The sequence below is a fragment of the Merops nubicus genome, unplaced genomic scaffold (genome assembly GCF_000691845.1).
Source record: "Merops nubicus isolate BGI_N331 unplaced genomic scaffold, ASM69184v1 scaffold17008, whole genome shotgun sequence".
Classification (NCBI taxonomy): Eukaryota; Metazoa; Chordata; class Aves; order Coraciiformes; family Meropidae; genus Merops; species Merops nubicus.
This window is the reverse complement of record NW_008627931.1, coordinates 74462-98692: the sequence shown is the minus strand read 5'-3', so window position 1 is coordinate 98692 and position 24231 is coordinate 74462. Positions and strand designations below refer to the sequence as shown.

Below are 24231 nucleotides of genomic sequence, written 5' to 3'. Positions count from 1 at the left end.
AATTTGGACTTTAAGCTTGAGTTGGCATACTGGCACAAATAGTTAATATATTTATTTTTTTTTTTTCCCAAGAGCTCTGTTTAAATCAGGATCCAGTGACCTGGCAGTGGTAGAAGAGAGCTGGGCAAAGCCATTTTGCCTTCTATTCTGCCTGGAGGTGGCAAGTAGTGGCCACCGTTTATCTTGTGTTCTTGAGCTGCTTGCTATGTCTCTGCTCTGCTCCTGGCATTGCTCCTCTATCAGGAAGAGCAGACCTTCAAAATTCCAGCATTATGTCAGGGTTCGGTGTTTTTCTTCTGCCCAAGAGTGGTTTGGATCATTGTCTCTTGCTGTGAAGGGGACCAGGCTTCCCAAGTGCTGTGTCAGGTGCTGGTGGCTTCTGCCACGATCAATAGGTTGTATGGATTATACCTACACCTCTCACCAGTGCTACCATTCAAACCAGAACTGGTTTGCTCCTGCCAATCCTGAGGTCAGCATCAGTTTAGAGGAGGCTACAAATATGGTGACTTTTGGATACTTTCTATTTTGTGTTCTTGTTCTTTGAGCAAGCAAAAACCTTTTTCTTTTAATGGAGACTGAAACATTCCCAGCAAAAGCAAAGACTCCTTTAATCACATGGCTCTGGAGCTGAAGATCTGAGCAATGCCGTGAATTGCAGGGCGTGTTGATAAAACTGGCAATATTGGTGGCAGGCTTTGAAGTAGTTGAATTTTAGGACTGACATGTCTGTAAAGTGGTGTTTTGCAGCAGACAAGATGATGACACAGTCAGCCTTATTTTACATCTAGCACAGTCCTGCAAAACCTTCTGCAGTGCAGAAAAAAAAAAATAGTTGTGTGGTGTTCTGCCTGGCTTTTGCTAGAGATTTAGCCTTAGGTGACCTCACTGAAACTGTGTAGAGGAAAGCCTGCTTATTGTTTGCATTAACTTTGTAATACAAAAGTGGAAGGCTAGCAGGCAGCTAAAAAACATAAACCAATGAATATTTTGGGTTTTGTGGTGGGAGGAGAGCGGCAAAAGGAGGGAGGAAGCAGGTTGGGAGGTAAAGGTGAGTAGCGGAGGGAACGTGTGTGTGGGAGCTGAGCTGGAGGCTATTGATTGGCAGCCAGGTCTTAACATCAGCTGCATAAAAGGAAATCAAAGAGACTGCCCAAATATTACCGGGATGAAAGGCAGGATAAATAGCACAGAGCTGAACACTGTGCTGGTCCGCTCTTCTGGCAGGGTGGCAGGCCTCCCCTTTTAACTGGGCATGGGGATTGCATAGCCCCATGCCGCTCTCTCTGCAGCAGGCAAGATGATGACATGGCTTTGATAGCAGGATTTGGGGATAAAATTACCCTCCTCTGTCTGTGGGCAGAGCGGGCGTTGTATCTCGGATGATTCCACACATTCAAAGCCTGGGATCAGAGATCTCTGTCAGGCTTGCCTTTCTCCAACAGAAAATACAGTGAAAACACATAAAACCTTTCCAGTTTTACCTCGTTGTGCCAGTAGATACCTCAATGAACATGCTTATGTTGCAGAGCACCACGTGGTGAGGTGGAAAATGAAATGGGAGAGGATGAGGTTTCTTGCACCCAGGGAGTCTGTGAAACAGGTAGTGGGAACAGAGGCAGGTTGCACAATCCTTGGAGGGGAAGAGTCCTGCTGGAAAGGTTCCAGATAAGTCTTAGGAACCCCTTTGCTTAGTGCTTTTAAGCTTCCTTTCCCTCTTAGGACTCCTAGGATTTTGCTAAATGCCTTATTTATCTTTCAGCCGTGCTAGGATGTTTGGAATTAAGAAGCTAGAAATTTCCACACCACCTTTAGTGGCTGCTAAAGAGTGTGAGTGAGTGAATGAGTTACTGAAGACCAGTAAAAAAAAAAATTCTCCTTGCAAAAAACCCTCGAAAAACAAATAAACAAAAGCTTTGAAATTTTCATCCCTGCTGTCAGTATTTGTTTTTGGGGCAGCAGCCTTTCACTGTGCTGTGCTAGCAAATTGCAGTCCTGGAATCCTGGAGATTAGAAGCAAAGCCTGAGTAGCAGACAGCTGGTGAATGTGTTTTAAAATTGTCCGTTTAACCCAAGGCCGCTCCACTGAATGCTGTTTTAGCTCTTATATTTTTAGTTAGATGTGTGATATCTTTGGCCTTTCTATAGGCAGACAGCTTGCATGAATTGATGGAGCTGAGTGCAACCTTTAGCTTCTGTTAACTCGCCAGCAGTAGTGTACTGGAAATTTCTGATTCAGAAATAGGCCTTCTATAAATGATTTAACATCAGGCCATTGAAATGCATTTGTGTTTTCCTTCTAAGGGCTATTAAAGACAGAGAGAAAACATTTAGCACCAAATTAATGGTTGGATTTTTGTTTTAATCTTGCAGATGGGGTTGATTTATATCTCAAAACTACAGGCTGCAGAGAGGAATTATAATACTACACAAATTTTCATTCGTACTTAATTTTTTTTATGCCAATATTTTCAGCTAGATGCTGTCTCTTTAATGTGGTGAGTTTTCTTTTTCATTAGCAGTAAGATGCTGCATTTCATCCTCTAGTTTGTATTCCTTTGTCGTTTGAAATACTTGTCTGTGGGCTACAGTGACTGGGAAGCTGGGACCAGGCAGAAGGTGCAGGGTCTCTTACCCCTATCCCCTTGTGATGGAGGGATGTGAAAGCAGGATTGTGGCAGGCTGCCTGCAGTCTCTCGGTGGAGGCAGACCTGGCTGAAGAGAAAGAAATGGTGTACTCCTACATGCAGATAGCAGAGCAGGAGATGGGATTAAATGAGGGAGCAGAGAATTTGCACAATAGTGGATGGCTCTGATAAAATCTGGTTGGCTTTCCCTTGAGGATTGCAGAGAGATAAGCAGCCTTAGCTCATTAGCACCTGCCTTTCCTCTTGCTCTCTGATGGCTGCCTTAGGTTTGGTGGCAGGTGGTGATGGCAGGGCTTGCTTTGATCCAGGGTTCAGTGCTGGGATGTAGCGCATCCTGAAGCCTGAGATGTTAGGTTGTGTGCCATTTCTTGCAGCTGGGTTTGGACTCTAGCTCAGTGGATATGTTTACGGTTGGAGCTTCCTTCTCACAATGTTTAGTGCTCTCAGTGCGTGAAAGCAACCATTAGAGTCTCTAGATTTAGTTTTTGAACAAATGAGCTTTCTTGTACTCACTCCCACTAAACACAACTCTTGGAGCAGTGATGGAAATGAGTTTTAACTTTGTAGCTCTGGAGAACCCAGTTGGCTGGGTCTCTGGAGGGTGCACTGGAATGTGTTGAAGAAGAAAAGTGGGAGTTTTTCGATGCCTTCAAGTCAGGTCACTAACGATAGTACTGCAACATCACAGTCACTGCAAACATTAGTTCATTGAAAGAATGACACGTTAGATGCTTCCTAAATATTCTCTGTAGTTACGCTGTGTACCTTGTGGCTATCCATACGTGGCCCCACTTGCTAAAACCGAGCTGAGCAATTTCCAGTCCTCAGTGCTTTTCACCACCTCCTGCTGGAGGTTAACACTTCTCCATATCTGCTGGTTGATGTGTGTGGTTGTTTGAGTGATCCCCCAACCTTTGGCCAGAAAAAGCAAAAGTTTAAACTCATTAAGATCTTTCCTGGGCTATATTGGGATGATTTGGCAGGGACTTCTGCCTGAGTTGGGGAGAGTGGAGGGATACCCTTCCCTTTCATCCAAGCGAGAGTGGCCACTGTGATAAAAATAAGACTTTGCGTTTGTGTAGTGTCACGTTAAAACAATCCACTTGGAAGCATATATGTATAGCATATTTAGCACTTAAATTAGTCACAGTAACTGAAGAATGGTCCTTTTCTGCCTTTTGACTTAATGTATCTGAACCCACCCTATTTACCGGAACCTCAAAGTTGAGCATGAATCCTGCAGAGATCTGCCTTAGCTTTGGCTGCAGGCATATCTCCAGTTAACTCTGTGGCACTACCAACGAGAGCCAAGTGACAAGTACGTGGTAATCACGGTAGGGTCCTGGCCTGTTTAAGTCCAGGGCATAAAAAAGGGTTAGAAATTAATATACTGCTTAGCATGACATAAGTGTCCTCAGGTTGGGTTCCTTGCTTGAAAGACCAGTGGTACAGGTGAACTCTGTGTGTTATGGTGGGCATGACTTGCTCAAATCACAAAGCCTCCACTTTCACAGGTCGGGTGAAGGAGGAGAAGAAATGCATTTCTGCTGGTGGTATTTATAACTCATTTTGGACTGTAGCATCAGGTTATCTTTTCATGCCACTTGTTGCTGCCATTTGAATGGGAAATTTAAGAATGCCATTTCCCTTAAAATATTATCTTGACTAAGAGTGTTGCCTGTCAGCTCTTCAGTAATGGCATATGGGTTGGAAAGGTTATCAACTTCATCTCAGGCTGTATTTCCAATGAAAAAAATTGGTGTTTGGCTTTAGAAGATACACAGCTTGGAGTATAGCTATTACCTTGTACTGGAGCACCTTTAAGTTACGCTGTGTACGTTGGCTTTGTGTTGTGTCCACAGCTGTGACTGGATGTGGGCCGCAGAGGATGGGAGAGCCTTTGCGAATTAAGACCTTGCAGATGAGCAGGTCATAAGTAGAAGGGAATAAAACTAAAACCATCACTGTTTTTCCTGAGTTCTTTGCTGTACTTAAGTGGGTTAATAGAATTTCTTAATGTGGCACTACTGTTGTCAAAAGCAGAGAGGAAACATTTGTGTCTCTATTGTAGGCACTGTTGTGGTGCTACTGACTGGTGTGCTGGATCAGGAAAAAGCATTTCTTCCAAGTGTTGAGCTTCAGAGTGTGGCCAAAATAAAATGAAAAAGCAGTTGCTACAATTCCCACAAACAGCTGCGAGAAGTTATTTGGAGCTCTGCTTAAAATCTTATGTAGCACAAACAGCTTAATATTTGCAGATCCCTGTAACCTTTATTGGAAGTAATGTCTTTGCCTGAGCAGGAGCTCCTCTGACCAGCGCACCTGGGAAGAGCAAAGGCCTATTTATTTCATGTATCATTGCTGATTTTTTGGCAGGCTGTTTGGTGGGGGAGAGTACCTTGGAGAAATGTGATCATCCTCGTTAGGATGGGCAGTGGTTTGAGGATGTGGTAGAAAGGAGCCTGGGAGAGCAGGGACAGAGTGTAAATAGTTGGTTGGTTTGGTGGTTTTTCTCTTATGTGGATGCTTTGGAAAAGGCCACCTCATGGCCCCATCTCCTTTTGTTTTCTTCCCTAACAGTACTAAGCAGACAAACCTAGCAGTGTGTTTTCCCACTACCAAAATGTCTGAAACAAAAAGATGCTAGTTAAAACCTTTTATATATTCAAAGGGACTTTATCAGGAATATATCAAACCTCCAGTATGGAAAACGTAGCTGTTTATAACATTCTTTCCTGCTAAAAGTCTTTCTTAACCTCAAGGTGCTCCTAGATGGGAGAGCTAAGATTTTGGTGGGAGCTGCAACTTTCTGAAAAAGTAATGCTTTTCCTTTTTATACAGTGGGAAGAAATCGGTGAGGTGGATGAAAACTACGCTCCGATACACACATACCAAGTATGCAAGGTAATGGAACAGAATCAGAACAACTGGCTTCTGACCAGCTGGATCTCTAACGAAGGGGCGTCCCGCATCTTCATTGAGCTCAAATTCACCCTGAGGGACTGTAACAGCCTTCCAGGAGGACTTGGGACTTGCAAAGAGACTTTTAATATGTATTACTTTGAATCAGATGACGAAGACGGGAGGAACATCAAAGAAAACCAGTACATCAAGATCGATACCATCGCTGCTGACGAGAGCTTCACAGAGTTAGACCTCGGCGACAGAGTTATGAAGCTAAACACAGAGGTGAGAGACGTTGGGCCCCTAACGAAAAAGGGATTTTACCTGGCTTTCCAGGACGTGGGTGCCTGCATTGCCCTGGTCTCCGTGCGCGTGTACTACAAGAAGTGCCCGTCGGTGATCCGCAACCTGGCCCGCTTTCCCGACACCATCACGGGGGCGGATTCCTCCCAGCTGCTGGAGGTGTCGGGCGTCTGCGTCGACCACTCGGTGACCGAGGAGGCGCCGAAGATGCACTGCAGTGCGGAGGGGGAGTGGCTGGTGCCCATCGGGAAGTGCCTATGCAAGGCAGGGTACGAGGAGAAGAACAACACCTGCCAAGGTAAGGGTCTGCGGGGGGGGCGCTCCGCTGAGGCTGCGGAGCGATGCGTGGTCTGGGCTTTCCTCTCATCCGTGTCCTTCGTGCCTGACTGAGTTGACAAAGGTGGGTTTGGCTCTCACATCCACTGAGGTCCTTTGAAGGACCATGAAGGCATGAAGAGTGAGGCCTTGGCTGGAGGTAGTGGGACCTGACACCTCTGTGCAGGTCCTTCTGGTGCTTACAGGGCTATGGACAAGGACAATGTGGCACACCACTGTTAACTCCAGACCACTGTACTGTTGGGTCCATGAGCCGATTGTGTTCTTATGGGTTATTTAAAGCTTTACATTGTTTTTCCTCAATATCAGGTTTTCTAATGCATTTTAGGAGCTTGGTTTCTTTTTTCTGGACTGTACTAGGAAATGTTTGTAGTTAACTTCCCTATGCAAGATGTGTTTTGGTTTTACATTTGAAGGAGTCTGTTTTTTCTCTCTTTATCACTCTGTTGAGGGGCATAGGAATTTGATGTGTTGTGAGTTGATTGATTTTCCTCTCTGGTAAATAATTTAATACAAAGCTGCTCATCTGTTCAGAGTTAAACCTAAAGCACCACTGATAAAAACACTTCCATATGGGCTGGAGTTTTCACACAAGTAGCTGGCTGAGGTTCCTGAGTTGCTGGCTAGCATAGGTCTCCTGACTCATCAGGGGCCTTGTGCAAGAGATCTAGGCCATCTGAAGCTCAAGACCTAAAAAATACTTTTAAAGAAATGCAATATATTCTAAGTGTATAATCATTTTATGGTTTGCTGTATTATGTGCTTGTTTATAAAATTTGCCTTTACATTTTAAATATGTAAAAGGTATCTTAAAAACCTGTATGGACATAAAGGAGGAGTAGGAAGAAAAGATTTTAATGCAGTATGCTTTTTGCAAAAATTTTTATTTGTTGGTCACTGGCCCCATCTTAATTGCCTTATACTTGCAGCCACCTAGTAATAGATAAGCTGTGGAGAAGGCAAGGGGATTCTGCTCCAGCTGAAGTTGGTGTTGCACTTTCTCTTAAGCTCCAGACACTTGTTATGGGGGCTCGTAGTGTTGGTGCAAAGAATAGGTCAGTGCATATCCAGAGAAAACTGTGTTTTGCAAAGCTGCAAAACAGCATGTGGAGTGTGTTTTTTTTTGACCAGGATATTCTTTTTTTTTTTCTGAAGATGTAGTCAATACAGCAAAAACTGACTGACTTTGGTTTTTCCTGTGCTGATGGTAATGCTTCTCCCATTTAGGGGGGAAGTAGAATCAGACTTGATGTTTGATACTGCATAAAGGGAGATAAATCTAATCAGCATTAGCCCAAGCTGAGGAAATCTAGACTGCCATAGATGAGTGACGTAGGTCAGATGAGGGACGTGGGTCAGACAGATCAGCAAGGACCTGCTTCATTATGGCTAAAAATACTGTGTCCCAAAATAACATGCCAGTGGTTGGGTGCTGTGTCTAGACACTGACTTCAGTCACTTGTAAGAATTTTTAGAGCAAAGGGGTACATCCGTTAGTCACCTTTTAAATCAGATGGGCATTATGGGATATTTCAAAGCACTTTTAAAGATCTCATGAAGAAACAAAAAAACTAAACCACAAAAGAACCTGAACTGAAAAACTGGACTGGTTTAAACTAGAAACCTATCTTTGAAGAACCTACTGTGCCTGTAGAACAGCTGGATCTCTGGTAGTGCTGTGATAGCAATCTGGGGTGCGCTTTCGGAAGACCTTAGTGATTTGAGGTTGTGCTTTCCACTTTGGGATGTGGGGCTGTTTTTGTTTTTTTTTTTTTTTTGTTCTTTTTTCTTACTCAGTTGAGGGGATGCTGTCTGGCCCTGCAATTTATGACTGTGTTGAGTAGAACTGATCATAATTTGAAGTATAAAGCCGCTTTGTGGCAATGTACCCTTGCCCCTCTGTCATAAGCCATACTATGTAAACTACTTTTGTACTTCACCTACTGCCTGCACCCTTGGCAGGAGTTTACCACTTTAATTGCTCTAGAGCTGTTAAAGCCCATAATTCTTGCGGGTAGGAAAGCCCTAAAGTCTGTCACCAAATCAATGGCATGTTGGGATCTGAGTGCCTATGGCAAAGTCTGTTTGAGGGGCCTATTTGGATGTCCTGTGTTTAACCCAGCTCATGGTGCCAAGCTTTTCTTGCTAGTTGGCTTCAAAATGCGCAGTCGATAGGAGACACTCAGCCTTAGGCCATTCAGGAGGTCTGCATTCAGTGTGTATGGAGGTCATGCTAATATCCTGTGTGAGGAAAATGCTTTCTGGTTCAGATATTATTTTATTTGCAAGGATGAGATCTTTTTTTTTTTCCTAAGACTGTAAAGTTAGAATTTGCAGCCCCATAAGCAGAGTAAGTAACACCAAGGAAGGTCCTATGTTCCTGTAGATTTTATTTATTTTTTGGTTTTTTGTTTGTTTGTTTTTTTAAATCTCCACAGTTTGGCATTTAGGAAAAGCACTCCATGCTCCTGGCTGACACAATGATGGTCTTGGCACTGTGGTGTAGCTTTGACAAACACCTAAATAGCTTCTGACCTTTGGTTTGTAAATCACTTGGGTGTATGTTGCAAGTGGTCTCCTACTTGCTTTCGCTTTAGGCATAAGCAGGTTATTAGTGGCCATGCTTTGGGAAATGTTTTCAAGGCAGAAGAGCCTGGCTTTGTTTATTAAAATTTCCCCTGCAAAGATGACATTTTCCCAGCTCTAGTGTCATGTCTGGACAGAGCAGTCTACACTCTCTTATTAGAGGTGATGTAAATCCCAGTCACCCTCACAAACATATGGGAACTATTGAAATCCCTTCTGCCTACAAATCATTAATTGGCAATGATGTTCTGAATTCATCATCTTGTCAGCAGGGTTCCTGTTTGAAGAAGGCACTGACAGTAACAGCTGAGCAGTTTCTCTCACTGGGGACACTGAGGTTGTAAATATGACATGGTCTAATCTCCTTATATAATGTGCTCTCTCTCAATTAATATAGGCAGCTAGGTAGTAGTTACTGTAAAAAACCCAAACTACTTGGATTTTTACACCTCCTTTGGCAACATGGCCCATTTATCAGCAACTGCTTTGGGACAGCTAGAGGTAAATTACGACTGTTTTGGGATATGCTTATAAAAGACCAGTGTTAAGGTTCATTATTCACAAGAATAAATTGCTGTGCTAGTTAAGAAGAGAAATGAAAGCAGGTGCTCTGTGAATTTCTAAGCTGGTTTCCAGAGCAGTGATTTGGTGCCGCTGAAGGACCAGTGTGCTTTTTGGCTTTGCCTTGGTTCAGCCGGTGCTGTCTGAAAAGGTCCTCAAGGAAATGCCTCTTCAAGTCTCCTAAAGGTGGTCTCCCACTTAGTAGGCAGTACTCAGCCAAAGTTCAGGGCCAGATCCTGAAACGCTATGAAGCTTGATATAGCACCACTGAAGCTTCTGTTTTTACCCATTTAGGAATTTGTTCAAACAATTCCTTACTTGCCCCACTTCATGCCTTCCGTCTTTCTGCACTGGCATAGGTGAGTTTTACTGTACCTTCAATTCTAGTTGTTTACTATATATAGCAGGGCTCACCATTGGGGTTTGCATAGGAAATAGTCACCATGAAAAAGGCACCTTCTGGCACTTGGCTTTGGATTTATCCTCACCTTCATCCCAGTATGTTCTCAGTGAGACCAAAGAAGTGCTTATTTTTATGTCTTTAAAAGCTCTTGTAGCCCATGCTACTGGAAGGGTGAGGATGTTAAGCTAATGAGACCCAAATACACATGCAGTGATGAGGTCCTGCTACTAACCAGGGTGCTGCAGAGTGGTGACACTGGATGTAATTAGTTTGCAAAGCCTGATATTTTTTCAGCTGCTTTTAGAGCTGAATCACAAATTACATATTTGATTTCAAAAAAAAAAGTAAAACAAATTGCACTGAATGAACTGAATGAGAGCCAAACTGGAAAGGTGAGTAATGAGTTCAGGAGGTCATGAGGCTCTTCTTTCCAAGAATCAGTGCATGCTGCTACTTAGAGTACAGCTTGTTTTAGCCAGCTACCAGGTGTGGACAAGATTATGGATGATAGAGGTAGAAGAAATAATGGAGGAAACCTCAGGGAAATCTTTTTTCAGCCTTCCTGCTGTATGAGGAAGACCTTTGAAACTGAGGGATGGAGGGAGGATGGGTCGGAGTTTGGTTTTCTGGTTTTAGAAAGGAATTGTTGCTGGAGGAAATTTTTGGATTTTTTTTTTTTTTTTGTAAAACAGCTCTGGAACATTCAAGCCTTTCTGCTGTTTTAAATATTGAAGTTTGTTTGATTATTCTTCCCTTAATCAACTTTGAGCATACCCCAGTGCATTTACACAATGCTATTTATTTTTACTGATTGTTCATTGCTTGTGTTGCAATTCAGCTGAACTCCTGCCAAGAGAAATGAGAATTTCTTCCAGAAAACAAAGGCTGCAGATAAACCTTGTGTTTGCAGGTCTTTTATTCTGGATGTAATTAAAACTAATTGACATAGGTAGCTAGCTTACATAAATCAGAATTTACCTGCTGAGTCAGTTCTTGGGTGATTGACTTGCCGGCTGACTGGGGGAGAAGCAGAGTTACTCATCTTCCTCCAAGAGTGGTGCAATCAATGCAGACCTTTGAAGGCACTTTCCCAGAGCAGTGATTGAGCTCCCTGTTGAGCTGTTGGAATGATATTCGGAGGCAAATGTGTTTTTTCTTCTGTGCAGGAACAGGCAGGCTGAGGTAGTTACCCTTGAGTGGTGGCTAGCAGAAGGCTGGGAAGGGTTGGGAGGCAACAGGGCTTGCAAAGGCAGTGGTGGCAGAGCCATGCTCCATGACTGTCACATTTCTCTGACTGCACAGCAGCTATCCCAGAGGCCTGACTTGTGAATGAAACACACAGCTGATGTTACACTAAAACCCCCTCTATTTTTAACAAATTTACTGTGTGTGATTTCCTTAGGTGACAGTGCTGCAGCTCAGCCATCGCCTTGCTTGTCCCCTAATTGCTAGGAAATGGAGATGGGCTGCTGCACAGGAAACCTTATTTTGGAGCTTGAGGTTTTACTCCAAAGCAGCCAGTGTTTCTGGTTTTGCATCTGTCCTAGTTTGGGTTAAACCAGAACTAATTCTTTTCAGTGATTTTACTTTTCAGCTCAGTCTCTTCTAACAGCACTTCCTGAAGTTAATGGCATATTTTCGGGGACAGTGTCTGCTTCTAGCAGCGAGAACACTTGATGTGTACAGTAACTACCAAGGGTTGGTATGCAGACCACGGTCACTGCTAAATCTGGTGTACCATGTTGGGGGTGAAGAAAGTAAAAGGCCACACCTGTGGAGAGGAGCAGGCAGGATACGTGACCCTAAACTGACCAAAGAGGGATTCCATCCCATATCCCTCATATTCAGTATAAAGCTGAGGGATCATGAGGGTCGAGCTCTCTTCTTTAGTTGCATCCAAGGAGGACTCTGTCCATTCTGCCTTCAATCCCAATCTGTGTGTTCCTGAATCTGGTTCCAGAATCCAGTTCCTATCTGCTGCTGACTCCAGTCTGGCTCTTCCCCAGTGCCTGCTCCACAACATCAGTGATGATGGTGGTATTGTCTGGGGGTGAGGGGAGAGTTGGCTTTGAATACTGGGTTTGTATATATTTGTATATATTCCATTTTATTATTATTTTAATTAAAGCTGTTGTAGTTTTGTAATCCATGCCTCCCTTATTCTCTTTCTCTTCCCCCTTGGGAAGGGAGAGGAGTTAATACAGTGTCTTGTTACAGGTCTAGCAGGCAGCCTTGACCCTAAACCTTGACAGCATCTGTTGTAGGTGCAGGGGAGAGGGGCAACTTTTCTTCAGCCCCCTCCACAACTTGCTTGCTTGCTTGCCTCTTGGCCTCAGGTTGACTGAATTCTTGCCCTGATCTCCCTGTTAAGGAAGCTAGAAAGACAGTGTAATGCTAAATCCTGCCTGTCTTCTGGGATACTTCCCAGATGGGACTTGGATGAATAAGGCAAGTGTGCTTTTACACTTGTGATGGCGTGGAAAGCAAGCAAAGTCCAGGGATTAAAAAAATTTGGTTTTTTTTTAAAATCTCTTTTTAATTGTTCTACTGGGAGGTGATTACATGGCAAGAAAAACATTGATGGAAATATTCAGTATATGGAGAATACTGAATTTGGAAATAGAGTTGTGTCTCCAGGGAGTTCTTTGCCCATCATTTATACTTCTCTTGTGTTTTCCTGATTGAAACCAAATTGGCTGGGAGTATAGCATGTTAGGTGTTTATATAATTATGAGCTGAAGTGCCTAGTTAATTTTAATTAGGCAGAAAACCAACTAGTGTCAGAATAGCTGAATTTTTGGCCACACAGTTTGTATTATCTTTTCAAATGTAAAGAAAATCACTTGAATGCTACATTTCAGCAAGAGGCAGTTGTCACTGGAGGGGGAATGGGTTTATTCTGTAGAGAGGTGTGTGCGTGTATGTATTTAGGTGTTTTGTTCTGCAGATGAAATAATTAACAAGAGCAGGGAAGTGTTTTGCATGGATCAAAACTGTGTTGCAACAGAATTAACTAATACTGTTTTATTTTGTGTATTTGCCTTTAATCTGTGTATGCACAATATGTTGTGCTTTGCTGATGACTTGTAACCTTCTGCCCTACTTTGTATGCTCCTAACCCCGATGACTCTGAAGATCTTTCCTCATTCTGCAGCAATGTTTTTAGGCTGTTACTTTGACCAGGTTAACCTTGCTGTTCTTTGCAGTGTGGCTGCTCTGTGGTCCCCTTCCAAAAGGATAGTTAAGGAGTACTTTATGCTCCCCACAAAATATAGGTTGAGCAGTGCAAGTAAAAATGTTGGAAATGGCTTCAAAAGTGTCAGCGGTGAAGGTTGCTTGCTTCTTACTCATAAGATATTTTGGAACAAGTCTTAGGATATGCTTTATAGTCTGGTCCTATGTAAATAACTGACATTTACTTGAATACTGACTTTGATTGGTTTTAGCATTCTTGAATATAGAGTATCCGTTATTAGCTTAGGAATTTTTTAAAGTATGAGATGGGAGAGGTGTTGCAGGAGGAAGGAGCATTAGCCACAGTGCCATTAGATTCCTTTGCCACCTGTGACTTTGAATTGCTTGGAAGCAACTTGCTCAGGCATCGTGGCTTTTAGAAACAGCTAAGGACTCTGCAGAAGTGCTAAGGATCAAGTACCTGAGTGTTGGGTGGCACTGCAGGGAATTTAATTGCCTTGATTTCAGATGCAGGTTTGCCCAGCTGCCCGCTCTGCCCCACTGCTTGAAGCTGCTGCTGGCTCTGCAGAACGGAATAGTTTGCCTGTGACCTGATTGTGACCACTGGAAGGCTTGTCTTGATGCGTGGCCTGGGATCAAATAAGACATGGGCACTATTCCTGGATGGTGATCTTTAGCAGAAGGATGGCTGCAGCCTCTTGAACTGCCAAGGATCTGCCAGAGCTTGTTTGTCAGAACCCTCATTCCACCTAATTTATATGAGGTATTAAAATGAAGTTGTACTATTGCATTTTGATCATAATTCAGGTTTTCAGTTTTGTGTTTCTCATTTAGAAACACTTAACAGTAGTTAATGACATGTTGACATTTCAATAATAAGCTTTTCTTTCTGCATGTTTTACATCTTAACCATTTTGACTTCCTTTGGGTTAACACTGAAGTTGAAATCCAGGCTCCACAGAAGGAGGCGACAGTTGTGCTCTGTATGAAGAGATTTGCAGCTTACTCTTCATTTCATTTCTTTAGTTGGATAAACTTGTATCCTATATGAGGTGAATGTTCAGAAGACTGCAATAAGAGTGAAGAGACTGCAACACAGACATCTGCAGAGAGGTGAAACTGCTCTTCATGTAAACAGAGATGCCCATTTATTTTCCTGAAAGTTTGCTCATTTTCTGAGCAGCTGAGACACAATGGTATCCATGAGCAACACGTGGTTAAGGTATTGAGCATGGTACTGCTGTGCTTCCATTTTTGATTTCCCTTAGGGTCACTGTGAGGTTGTTTAATATTGGAATGAACTCGAAGAGGGAGACTAGGTGTTATATAAACCCCAAACCTCTTAGCCAAAACAGATTAAAGAGGAAAAAAGACAAAAGAGGCAACGCCAGGTATGTAGATGTCCCTTATTGCTTTCATATACCTGTCTTATCTTTATAAATGTATGTTCTTAAAAAAAAAAAAAAGTTGAAGTTTGAAGAATTGGGATTTAAGATGACAAATTTCTTCTCACTGTAAATGACAGTCGATCAAGTTAAGGCCAAGGAAATTTTTTTTACCCTCCTGAAAATCCAAGCTTTAAGAGCTGCAGCTCAGTGGCATTATCAGGACAAACCCACGGGCTGGAGGGGTGAAAGAAGGGTTTCCCTGCCTGTGTGCCTTCACATGCCACCTGAGGCTACATTCCTGGAAGTATAGTGAATGGGCGAGGTTGTGCATCAGGAGAGCATCTTCCTCTGCATCCTTGCACAGCCCCATGGCCGTTACAGTGGTGAGCTCAGCTCCCATGGCAGTTTTGTCAGGCCAGCACGATCCAGGAGGCAACACTGTCTTGAGATGTGAGACCTGGTGGTGTATTCTGAGTTGAGTCCTCATGGTAGGCTCTGAGTGGATTGTGAGTTGTTTCTCTGGCACTTCAGGCATGACTGTTTCAGTGTGCGGAAAGCAATAGTTAATACAGACTCTGAAAACCATTTCCAGGTCATGCGAAGGGCTTGCCTCTGTTGGACTTTGAAGAATCTATTTCATGGGGCATAGTGACTCTGACCTACTTCAGTTAGAAAATGACAGCCTTGGGCCAGAGGCCGAGTTGATTGCTGCCAGCCAGAGGCTAGACCCTGAACCAGGGCACTGTGTGTCAGTGCTGTACTTGATCCCATGTGCTCTTTTTGTGGTCTTGGTCTAACCTAAACCCCTTGTAAGATCACTCATCTCCAGGTGGATTCATTGGGGAATAACAACAAACCATTCCTCTAGAGCTGGAATTTGAACAGAAATTGTCTTTGCAAAAGGCTTGCTTGTGTACCTCAGATGCTTTTTTTTAAAAAGTGTTTGGCCTGGAGGTGCATTTTCTGAGCAGTTCTCTCATATTGACTGGAGCCTCTGCCTAGTGTGAAAGCTGTACTGAGGAGTAAATCTCTGCCCAAGGGTCCCTTCTGTTGCCAGAGTCTCAGTGTGTTTGAGTACCAGACCCTCTGTGTGTAGATAAAAAAGCATCCTTTGCCCCAACAGACTCTCCAGTCCTTCTGCACGGGTGTGACTAGCATCACTTGAATAAAGTGAGCTTGCCTGCGGGGCAAGTTTGATCTTCATTGAACTTCAGAGTCATGGTTACCATCCACCAAGAGAAGTGGCTGCCTCCTGCATGATCATGTGTTGCTCTGCTACGGTACCGATTTCCCAAATAATGCATTAAAGGTCATACACTGAGTTGGACAGTCTGTTATCCCATTGCAACGGTGGTGGAGGTCACAACGTTGCCTTCAAAAGCTGCCTGGAAGGGAAGCTTTTTAATTACTGCAGAGCTAAAGGAAAAGCCGCTTGCTAGGAGTGTGGGGAATGTGCTAATTTGGTGTCTTCGGTGAAGCAGCCTGGGGGTTGCAGCTTCCCAGCTCCAAGATGCTTTGCAGTTAGCCTGCAACCCAGGCAGTGGCAGAGCCAAGACTGTGGACTTCATTACTGCTGGGGTGCTGTGCAGGTTCGAGAAGCACCAGAGATGATGGGATCTTGGGACAGAAGCCAGCGTTTTATTAGTATAAATCCAAGGCAATTGGGCGTGTTAATTGCTGGAAGAAATCCACAGCAGGGAGGAAAAGGATTCAGGATGATGGGGAGGTGCCATGATTAATTGCCAAGGTCCACGGATGCCCTGTGATCCTGCGCTGGTGGGATTTCCTGCGTTGCAATGGTTGACTTGCAGCAGATTGACTATTATCTCTCCAAGAAGAAACCTTTAGAGCAAAGTGTCTGCAGAAGGAATTTGAGGTAAAAATGGCTGAAGGCTCACAGTACTGTGGCAAAATCAGTCATAGGACCTTCTAGGACCAAGTCAGATGTTGCCCAGGGCTTTTGTGTGAGTATGAGTATGAATATAAATATACTGGTAAGGAGTGAGTGTAAAGATGATGGGATTTCACTCTTCCGGTCCTGTGTAGGTTTTGGAACTGCTTTTTGCCCAAGTAATTGATGCTCTTTCAGTGGCAGAGAAGGTGATTGGCAAGAGACTAATCCTAGAAGCTAATTGCATGGAAATGACTACAAACCTCTGCAGAAAAAGGCAGCCGTTTGTCTTGCAAGATCATCTTTCCCTCTCTTGCCTTCCCAGAGTCCTCAGTCAGGCTCAGATAAAAGCTTTTCTCCTCTTCTGTGCACAAGGCTGGCCTGTATTATTTATTTATTTGTAAAGCCTTTGTTTTTGGAAGAGCTTTTACATTATTTTTCTTTGCTTTCAGTTCAAGCGTGATTTAATATGTCAAAACTAGTTTGCTGAGCTGGCTTTGATTGTCTTGCATACTTCCACTAAAACAGGGCAGTCATCCTTCCAGGCATGCTGCTGCCCAGACAAATGAAGTGTCACGGCAGCTAGGACCTGCTCTTGTGTTGTGACAGCAGTAGCATCCTCCGACAAAGCCGACAGCAGGGAGCTTAGATGGTGGTAATGCCTACAGAGACAGCTTGGGACAGAGCAGTGTGGCCCCACACAGATGCAGAGACAAGCTCATGCTCGAGAGACTTAATCGATCATTCATGTGCAAAGACATTTCAGCCCAGATTGAAAGACTAGCTAGTACCAGAGAGGGAAGGAAACCGTCCTGTTGGTGTCTGTACTAGCAAGCCTGGCAGAAATAGCATGTGGAGCCCTCGCTGCAGGGTGGTGCTGCCAGAATAATACATCTGGGTGCAGGTTTCCTGGCAGAAGTGAGCTGCAGTGTGATCTTCTGCTTTCTCTAGTCGCTGGGGATTTTATCATTGATTTTGGTAGGAGGGAGATGATAATCCTTTATAATGTATTCTTAACAACTGAACGATTTCCTGGCCTATATCTTTATTAAATGTTGTACTGACTGCCAGCAGAGCACGGCCTGTAGGATAAGTATGTCGTTCATAATAATTGATATAACTCAGATCAGACCTATTTCCCAGTAAATGGTCTGCTGCTCGCCTCTTCCAAACCTCCTAAATATCAGTGTGTTTCTGGCTCTTTCTGGTTGTCCTTTTGTCATCTCTTGCAGGGGGACGCAGGCTAAAGTTCATCCATGTGTTTCTGTACAGTGCTCCAGTAAAAAGAGCAGGAAAGAAGTTTTGAGTCTCTCCTATTACAGTTCAGAATGGCCTGTCAGCCCTTTGAGCCTGCTTGCAGGACTTGGTGCATCACAGGATGCCTTGCCCTAAGCTACTGCTGAGGTGCTGTGTGCTTAGCTGATTCTTGGTGTGCACTTGACATCCTCATCATTGATGTCTTCGGGGTCTCACCTCATGGGTTCATTGGTAACACAGTACTCAGGTTGGACGTCTCCTGCTGCTTTTTAGCTGGTGCACTATGTGGAGTTTTTACTCTGGTGCGTGGGATGGCTGCCAGCTGAAAATCTGGTGCTTGGGGCAAGTGAAATGGTTGTATGAGTCTGTTATTGACGGAGCTCTGAGCGTGGCTAATGGCATTGACAAGAGCTGTGTCATCCTGGTGGCGAGGGCAGCGAGTCACGCGCTGGCTTTGAAGCGTATTGTGTCAAGTGCACTGGTAGGTGGGGGGACAGTGCCCCCTGCCAGACCATGCCCTTCTAAAATATAGTAGAGTACTGTGTGGTTTCATGGCCTCGTAGCAACTGTCAGGGCAGGAGAATGCTTGCAGAAAGCCAAGAAGTCTCCTTATTTTCCTGGTGTGTTTTTTGTTTAGTTGATTTTGTTTTTCCAAGAGACAACTATGCTAGAACAGACCTTGGTGTAGAGTGCAGTTGGCCAGTGTTATCTGAAAACTTGATCCCATGACTGTGTAAACTTATGGGTGAATGTATGCTCTTAGAGAAGATGTTTATCAAGGTGCCCTGTGCATGATGTCTTCTCTCAGGGTTGTATGTGCAAGTAGTTTGCTGCACTTTGTGTGTTCTGTGCACACAACTAAAACCACAATGCTTCTAATGTGGCATGTGTGTTTACTGCAATACCTTGTGTAGCCATGGCTGAAGAGGAAAATTAGTGTTTTACAGGAAAAAAGCAAGACCAGTTCAAATGAAAATCAACGTTTTCAGGAGGAGGCATTTGCTTTCAGGTTGGAAGCTTAAAGTTCTAGTGTTTGTTTTCAGCAAGCTTGCTGTAAGTGTTTTGCCAGTCTGATCAGGGAGAAACTGAGGCTGTGCAGCAGTTATGTCTGTAGGACATCTGAGCGTGCAGAGGCGTTGTGGGATTTAGTTGGCGACACGCTGTCAGTGCCTGTGATGCTGGCAGATGGGTGAGGGCCCGTGGAAAGCCACGCTAGGCCATTTCTGGTTGTGGAGGCCCCTTCTCTGGTTTGCGTTGTGCATGCTCACACAGACGGCGTGAACTGTGAATACAGAGAAACAGAAATATTCTTTCTGGAGGTTTGTTGAGCAAAGGCTTCTGGTTTAACAAATTGAAATTTTACGTGTTCCAAAGACTGATTTCCAGATGCCATTGGGAAAAGTGTCAGGCCACATTCAAATTAGCCTTTTTGTTCCATAATATCTTACTGTAGTACAAGGTTAATTAGTACCATAGGCAATATACATTATTCATCACAGCAATCGGGCTTTGCTTCTGTTGGGCTGTTGTATGCTGCAAATGTTTTCCCTTCCAATAACAAATCCTTGCTATTTTATTTTCTTATTTAATCCTGCTAAGTCATATTTGTGATACATAAATTATGTAGGTGCTCTGATGCTGATGGAAAACATTCCAGGTGTCAAAATGACTAAAATTTTAACGTTAATTTTAACTCCTATCTTGGTTGGGCATGGATCTCTAGGACCATGGCAGGTAAAAGGTGACTTGAGTAATGTCAGTCTTCAATCTGACCCAAACTGGTAATAGCACTGGTGACATCAGTAGGGCTGGTTTCACATCAGTAGTGTTTTCAGTGCTCATTATGAGCAGTATCTCATAGCAGGCATGAAGTGCTAAAGTTGTATTGCTGCTTGTTGTGTGGCACTGTGTCTGCTTGCAGTGTCCCAGCACAGGTCTTGAGCATCTCCATTACCACCCTGAGGATTTCGTCTGGGGAATGTTCTTTCTAGCAGGGCTCCTTCAAGCATGAGGGCTAAATATGAGGTGCCCTTGGCTGCCTTCCAGTGCCAGGGTCCCTGCCATGCTCCAGGGTACCACACGAGCTGCAGCTGCAAGCAGGGGAGATGGTGGCAGGGTGGTTTGCACAAGATCTAGTGAGTGGTGGCTTTTACTTGCAAAGCCTGTTTGTGGTGCAGAAGGTTTGGCCTTTCTTTCTCAGTTCAAGAAACCAGAACTACCTCGTCCTCAACTGATGATGAGTCCACTAAAGAAAAGTCATTGTAGGCAGAGGAGTTACACAGCGCGGTGACTCATCTGAGCCTTTCCTTAAAGGCAAGGCAGTTTCACCCCTGAGATCCTGCTGCCTGTCTTGTCCATCGTTCAGGAGGCTGAGTCACTCCCATATCCTGAGATGATGGTGCTGCAGGTGCCAGTGGCTTCCAGAGCAGCACTTGGAAAATACGGTGAGCTTCAGTGATCCCTCTCTGCCACAGTGCCTACTGAAAGAAAATACTTACCTGAGAGATCTTCAGGAGCCCTTTCATTGCTGCTTTCTAGCTTGGACATTTCACCCAGGCTGCCCTCTGGAAGAGTTTCCCAGCCTTCTGTCAGCCCCAGTACTTCTACACATATACTGGTGCATAGATAGGCATTAGGACTGGAAACTGAGACACAAAGCCTGGGTGACTGGGTGAAGGTGCCACAAACTGTTTTTGATGGAGTTGGGAGGCTTGGGGCCTGGGGGAGAAACTTAGATTGACATGGCTGAAGGAGAAATATGGCAGAGTTTTTCCTTAAATAGGTAGGAGCAAACCCATTGTGCTACCCCAGCCCCGCTGGAGCGATGGCAAGGAATGCTCCAGATTCCTGTGTTCCAAGAGGCAAAATAACTGTTTTCCGGCAGCCCTGACTCACTTCCCTCCTGCCCTGCTTGCTTTGTGTGTGCATTGTTTTCCCCTCCCGAGTTTCCCTTTCGGGGAACGGAGCGCTGGGCTTGGGGACTGCTCTGCTGCTTGCCTCCTCCTGGCTGGGACAGGGAGGAGTGTCAAGGGCAGGATTTTTGCAGTCTGACGCAGAGCACGGTGTTGGCGTTGTGTCAGATAACAGAAAAGGAACACATCCTTTGAAGGCAAGTTCCCTGGTGTGTCTGGGGCTTTCTGGGGCAGTTTGGAAACAGCTTTTCAGCAAGAACAGGCAGGTGGATAAATGCCCATATTACCCTTGCCTAACAACTGGCAAGTGTCTCTGGTCCTTGATTTAGGTTCTGTCATGATATAAACAAATGAACAGTAACAAGAGTGTAAAGAGGTGATGATGACTATTCTTTTCCCCTGATGATTACCCCACTGCTTTAAACAAGTAGCTGGGATGCCATTCAGGAGACATCTGCTCTTCCATGAAACTGCCTTTGTAGAGTAATTTTGATTGCTGCAGGTTAAAACAGAAGGGTCCACACAATGTTTGCTTGAACATTGATTGTAGGCAGCAGAATAATAAGTAAATGGTACCTAAAATATAATTATGTAAATCACCAAAAGTGGAATGGCTTTGACAGCTTAGTCTTTAAGAGCCTCATCAATAACTTACGAGCTTCAGTAATGTGCAGTGCTCATATGCTACTTTGTTGTACACTGTTATGACATAAAGGCAAAGGAATTCAATTTTTTTTAAGCATTCCTGGGGACCAAAAAAAAAAAATGCACAGCAATCAGTGGTGTGTAAATTTAGTTTTGTGTTGTAGATCAGCGTGGTTGAAAGTATTAACGAGAGAAAATCTGTGGATGCTGTGTCCATAGATCTCTGAAATAGCTTGTGGGGGCAAAGATTAGACTGTGTGACTGATAAATAATAGAAGAGCTTTGGTCCCTCTCTTCCCTTTTCTTAGGTTTACATGACATGAAGCACTACTTGGAAAAAGTAGCGTGGTGTACAGTCTGTACCAGAATATAACAAAAGCCATTGTTGTTCCTGAGAAAAGCTACATTTCTCTTATGTTTTGATTTGTGAAGTCGTTGATCTATAGGTCTGTTGAGTCTGAAAGGGAGAAAAAACTATTAATCATCATGACTGGCTGGCATCATGCATGGAGAAAAAGCCATGAAATTGGAGGGTATGTTTAAGGGGGAAAAAAGCCTGCCATTTTTGCTTTGGCCATGTAGACACAACCAGGAACTTGAGAATACTGGTTCAGATGTACTTAAAAATAGAAAGAGCACAGGTACCTGGTCGCCCTACCTGAGGAGGGGGAGGTTTCCTCCATTGAGTCACTGCTCTTTTAGAGCTGGGGTTGGGGCACAGCATACCAGGCAAGCTACTGGCATGATGTTTGGCAGGAGTCATGGGGAATCTGTGGTATCTCTTCCTGGTACTTTTATCCCATAAATGTTTGATGTGCACTAAGTGGGACTGACCTGTGATTTCCTGAAAATGACACCATAAACTCAGGTTTATCTTCTTTTTTTTCAGTGCTAGGTTTTGGACTCTGATTATTTTTTTTTCCCTCCCTAGTGGCAGCAGCAGATTAAAGTCTCCCAGATGCTTTAAAAACTGCCATGTTTAAAAATGTTTTAAATCTTCATTTCTTAGGGAAAAATAATCCAGTCCTACTGTAAAAAGCTTGTTTATGTTTTGTAAAAGTCAATAAAAGGAATGTGTGATTTCCTGGGCTTTAAAACAGCAACAGCACTAACACAGGGCTAACTTGGCCTTTAAAAAGCCAAGGGAGTTTTGCAGTTTATGACAAAGAAACAAGGGCTGAACAGTTGGTCTCAGTTACACTTCTGGTATACTTGGCTTTTTGGGTGGGAATTCCCAGCACTTTTGTCACAGGATCAAATATCTGTTTTACATAGGTGATGTCATTATCCTTATTTTGGGGATGAGGAAGCAAAGCACAGAAAGGATGTGCCAAAATGATGTCTCATTCAGTGGAAAATCAGGCTTCCCAGTCTTGTGCTCTACTTGCTAAACCACATGTCCATGCAGATACGGTGACTGTTAGTTCTTCTCATTAGTAAGCATAGTCATGTATCTACTATATTTTAGCTGCTCTTCAGTGACTTGCTGTCCTGGCAGTAGTTAGTTTCAGTGATGTGATTTGTAGTTTACAGCTGAGAGGTGTGTTTTTTTTTTTTCTTTTTTTTCCTCTCTACACCTAGGCCAGCATTAGGCTGTAGCTCAGCCAAACACTGTATTACATTTTATATTGCATGTTCTCACAGTCTATAGGATATTCCCAACCAGGTTGGGAAAGCTAGAGACAGGAGAACATAACTGATGTATGAATATTTAATTTGTAACATCTTAAGCTATTGGGGAAATAGGAGATATTTAACACATTACAGAAATTCCACTACAAAGTAGATGGTATTACTAAGCTATCTGTATCTTCCCTTCTAGAAAAGACTGGATTAAATATTTTGCTCTGTGCTGACTTACTAAAGAGGATGATTTGCAGCCTTTTCTCTTTTGCTGGAACACCAGATTCTAAAGATGTGTTCCAACATTTGCTTTAAAATAGCATGGCGCTGTGAATGGCGTTTCTACATATTTAATTATCTCTTGAAAAGAGTGAAAGTGGATCAGTGCCTTACAAAGCAATATGCCTCTGTTTTGTGTCCTGTGGCAACAGGACTACATCTCTTCTACTCAAGTAAAACTCAAACCAAAAGCTCTTGCTGTCTTCATGCAAAACTGGCAATCTGCTGTTTAGACAAAACCCCTCAGACTTGCAGCTTCTGCAGTCAAAAGCGTAGCAAGCTAAAACATACAAGTGCAAAGTTACCAACAAATGATGATTAACTAGTGTGTAGAAGTGAAGCCTGCTGTGAGGCTTCAGTCCCTTCAGTTGAACAGTTTATAACATAATGTTATCAGGATATTTCATTTTACACAGAAGGACGAGGGAATAATAAAATACATCCGCTAGAATTCCAATGTTAGGCTGAGTTCCTTGAATTTATCAAGCTTGCTGGTGTGCCTCCAGAAATATTCCCCCAAATGATGACTGGTTCTTTAATTACACTTAGAGCTATGTTGTTGGTGGTGTTTGAAACTACAGATTGAATTTAGTAATATAAGTGTCATTAATCTGGTGAAATAAAAATGCCGAGTTTTTTAATAAGGTCTCAATTTAATGTTTTTAAATGCTCTGAAGAGATTTAATGCTGAACCAGTTGATATAAATCTACTCGGCTCCTCTGTAATTGTCTCTCTCAAGCATGTACCTCTCTTCAAGGGAACTTGGCTCACACTAATCTCAAAGCTGTTTACTGCCTGCATAAATTTGATGGACTCTCACTTTTTATTGTTAAAAGTTGTTAACATCAGAGGTGACCAGGAAACTGAAGTGGCAGAGTCTATACAAAGTATTGTCCTATGGGTTTTGTAGGGTAACACTGGAAAACCTTGACCTTTCTGTTGTGCTCTAGATGCCTAAAGCATGTCCAAAAGAGTTGTCAGGTTTGAATTTTACTGTCTCTTAATCCTAACTGTGAGGTTCTGGCCCCCATTTTGGGGGACTTGTCTGTGTAATAGACTGCCTTGATTTTTGATCTTGTAGATTGAAGTGCATCGGTGCTACTGCTTGATCTTGCTGGTTGCAAGGCACTGGGAGATGGAGCTTTGTAGCTGCATCAGCCTGGCACATGGAGGTTTCACGCAGTGCTAAATGAAGTAGAAATATGCCATTGTTTTCATGATTACATTTGTTTATTCTTAAATAAGCTCCAGTCTGTTTTCTTGTGGCATTTCATTTTCCTTTTTTTTTTTTTTTTTTTT

General features: G+C 43.4%; 1 protein-coding gene across 1 annotated transcript in view; it reads left to right on the top strand.

Annotated features, from left to right (window-relative positions):
* Nucleotides 1-24231, top strand: part of LOC103778899 (ephrin type-A receptor 5-like) — a gene marked incomplete at both ends in the record, with an annotated part of 96406 nt that overhangs the window by 20825 nt on the left and 51350 nt on the right. Inside the window, one exon of the mRNA XM_008946513.1 lies at nt 5490-6153. Coding sequence (XP_008944761.1) covers nt 5490-6153 — 664 coding nt within the window. The remainder of the gene's footprint in view (nt 1-5489; nt 6154-24231) is intronic.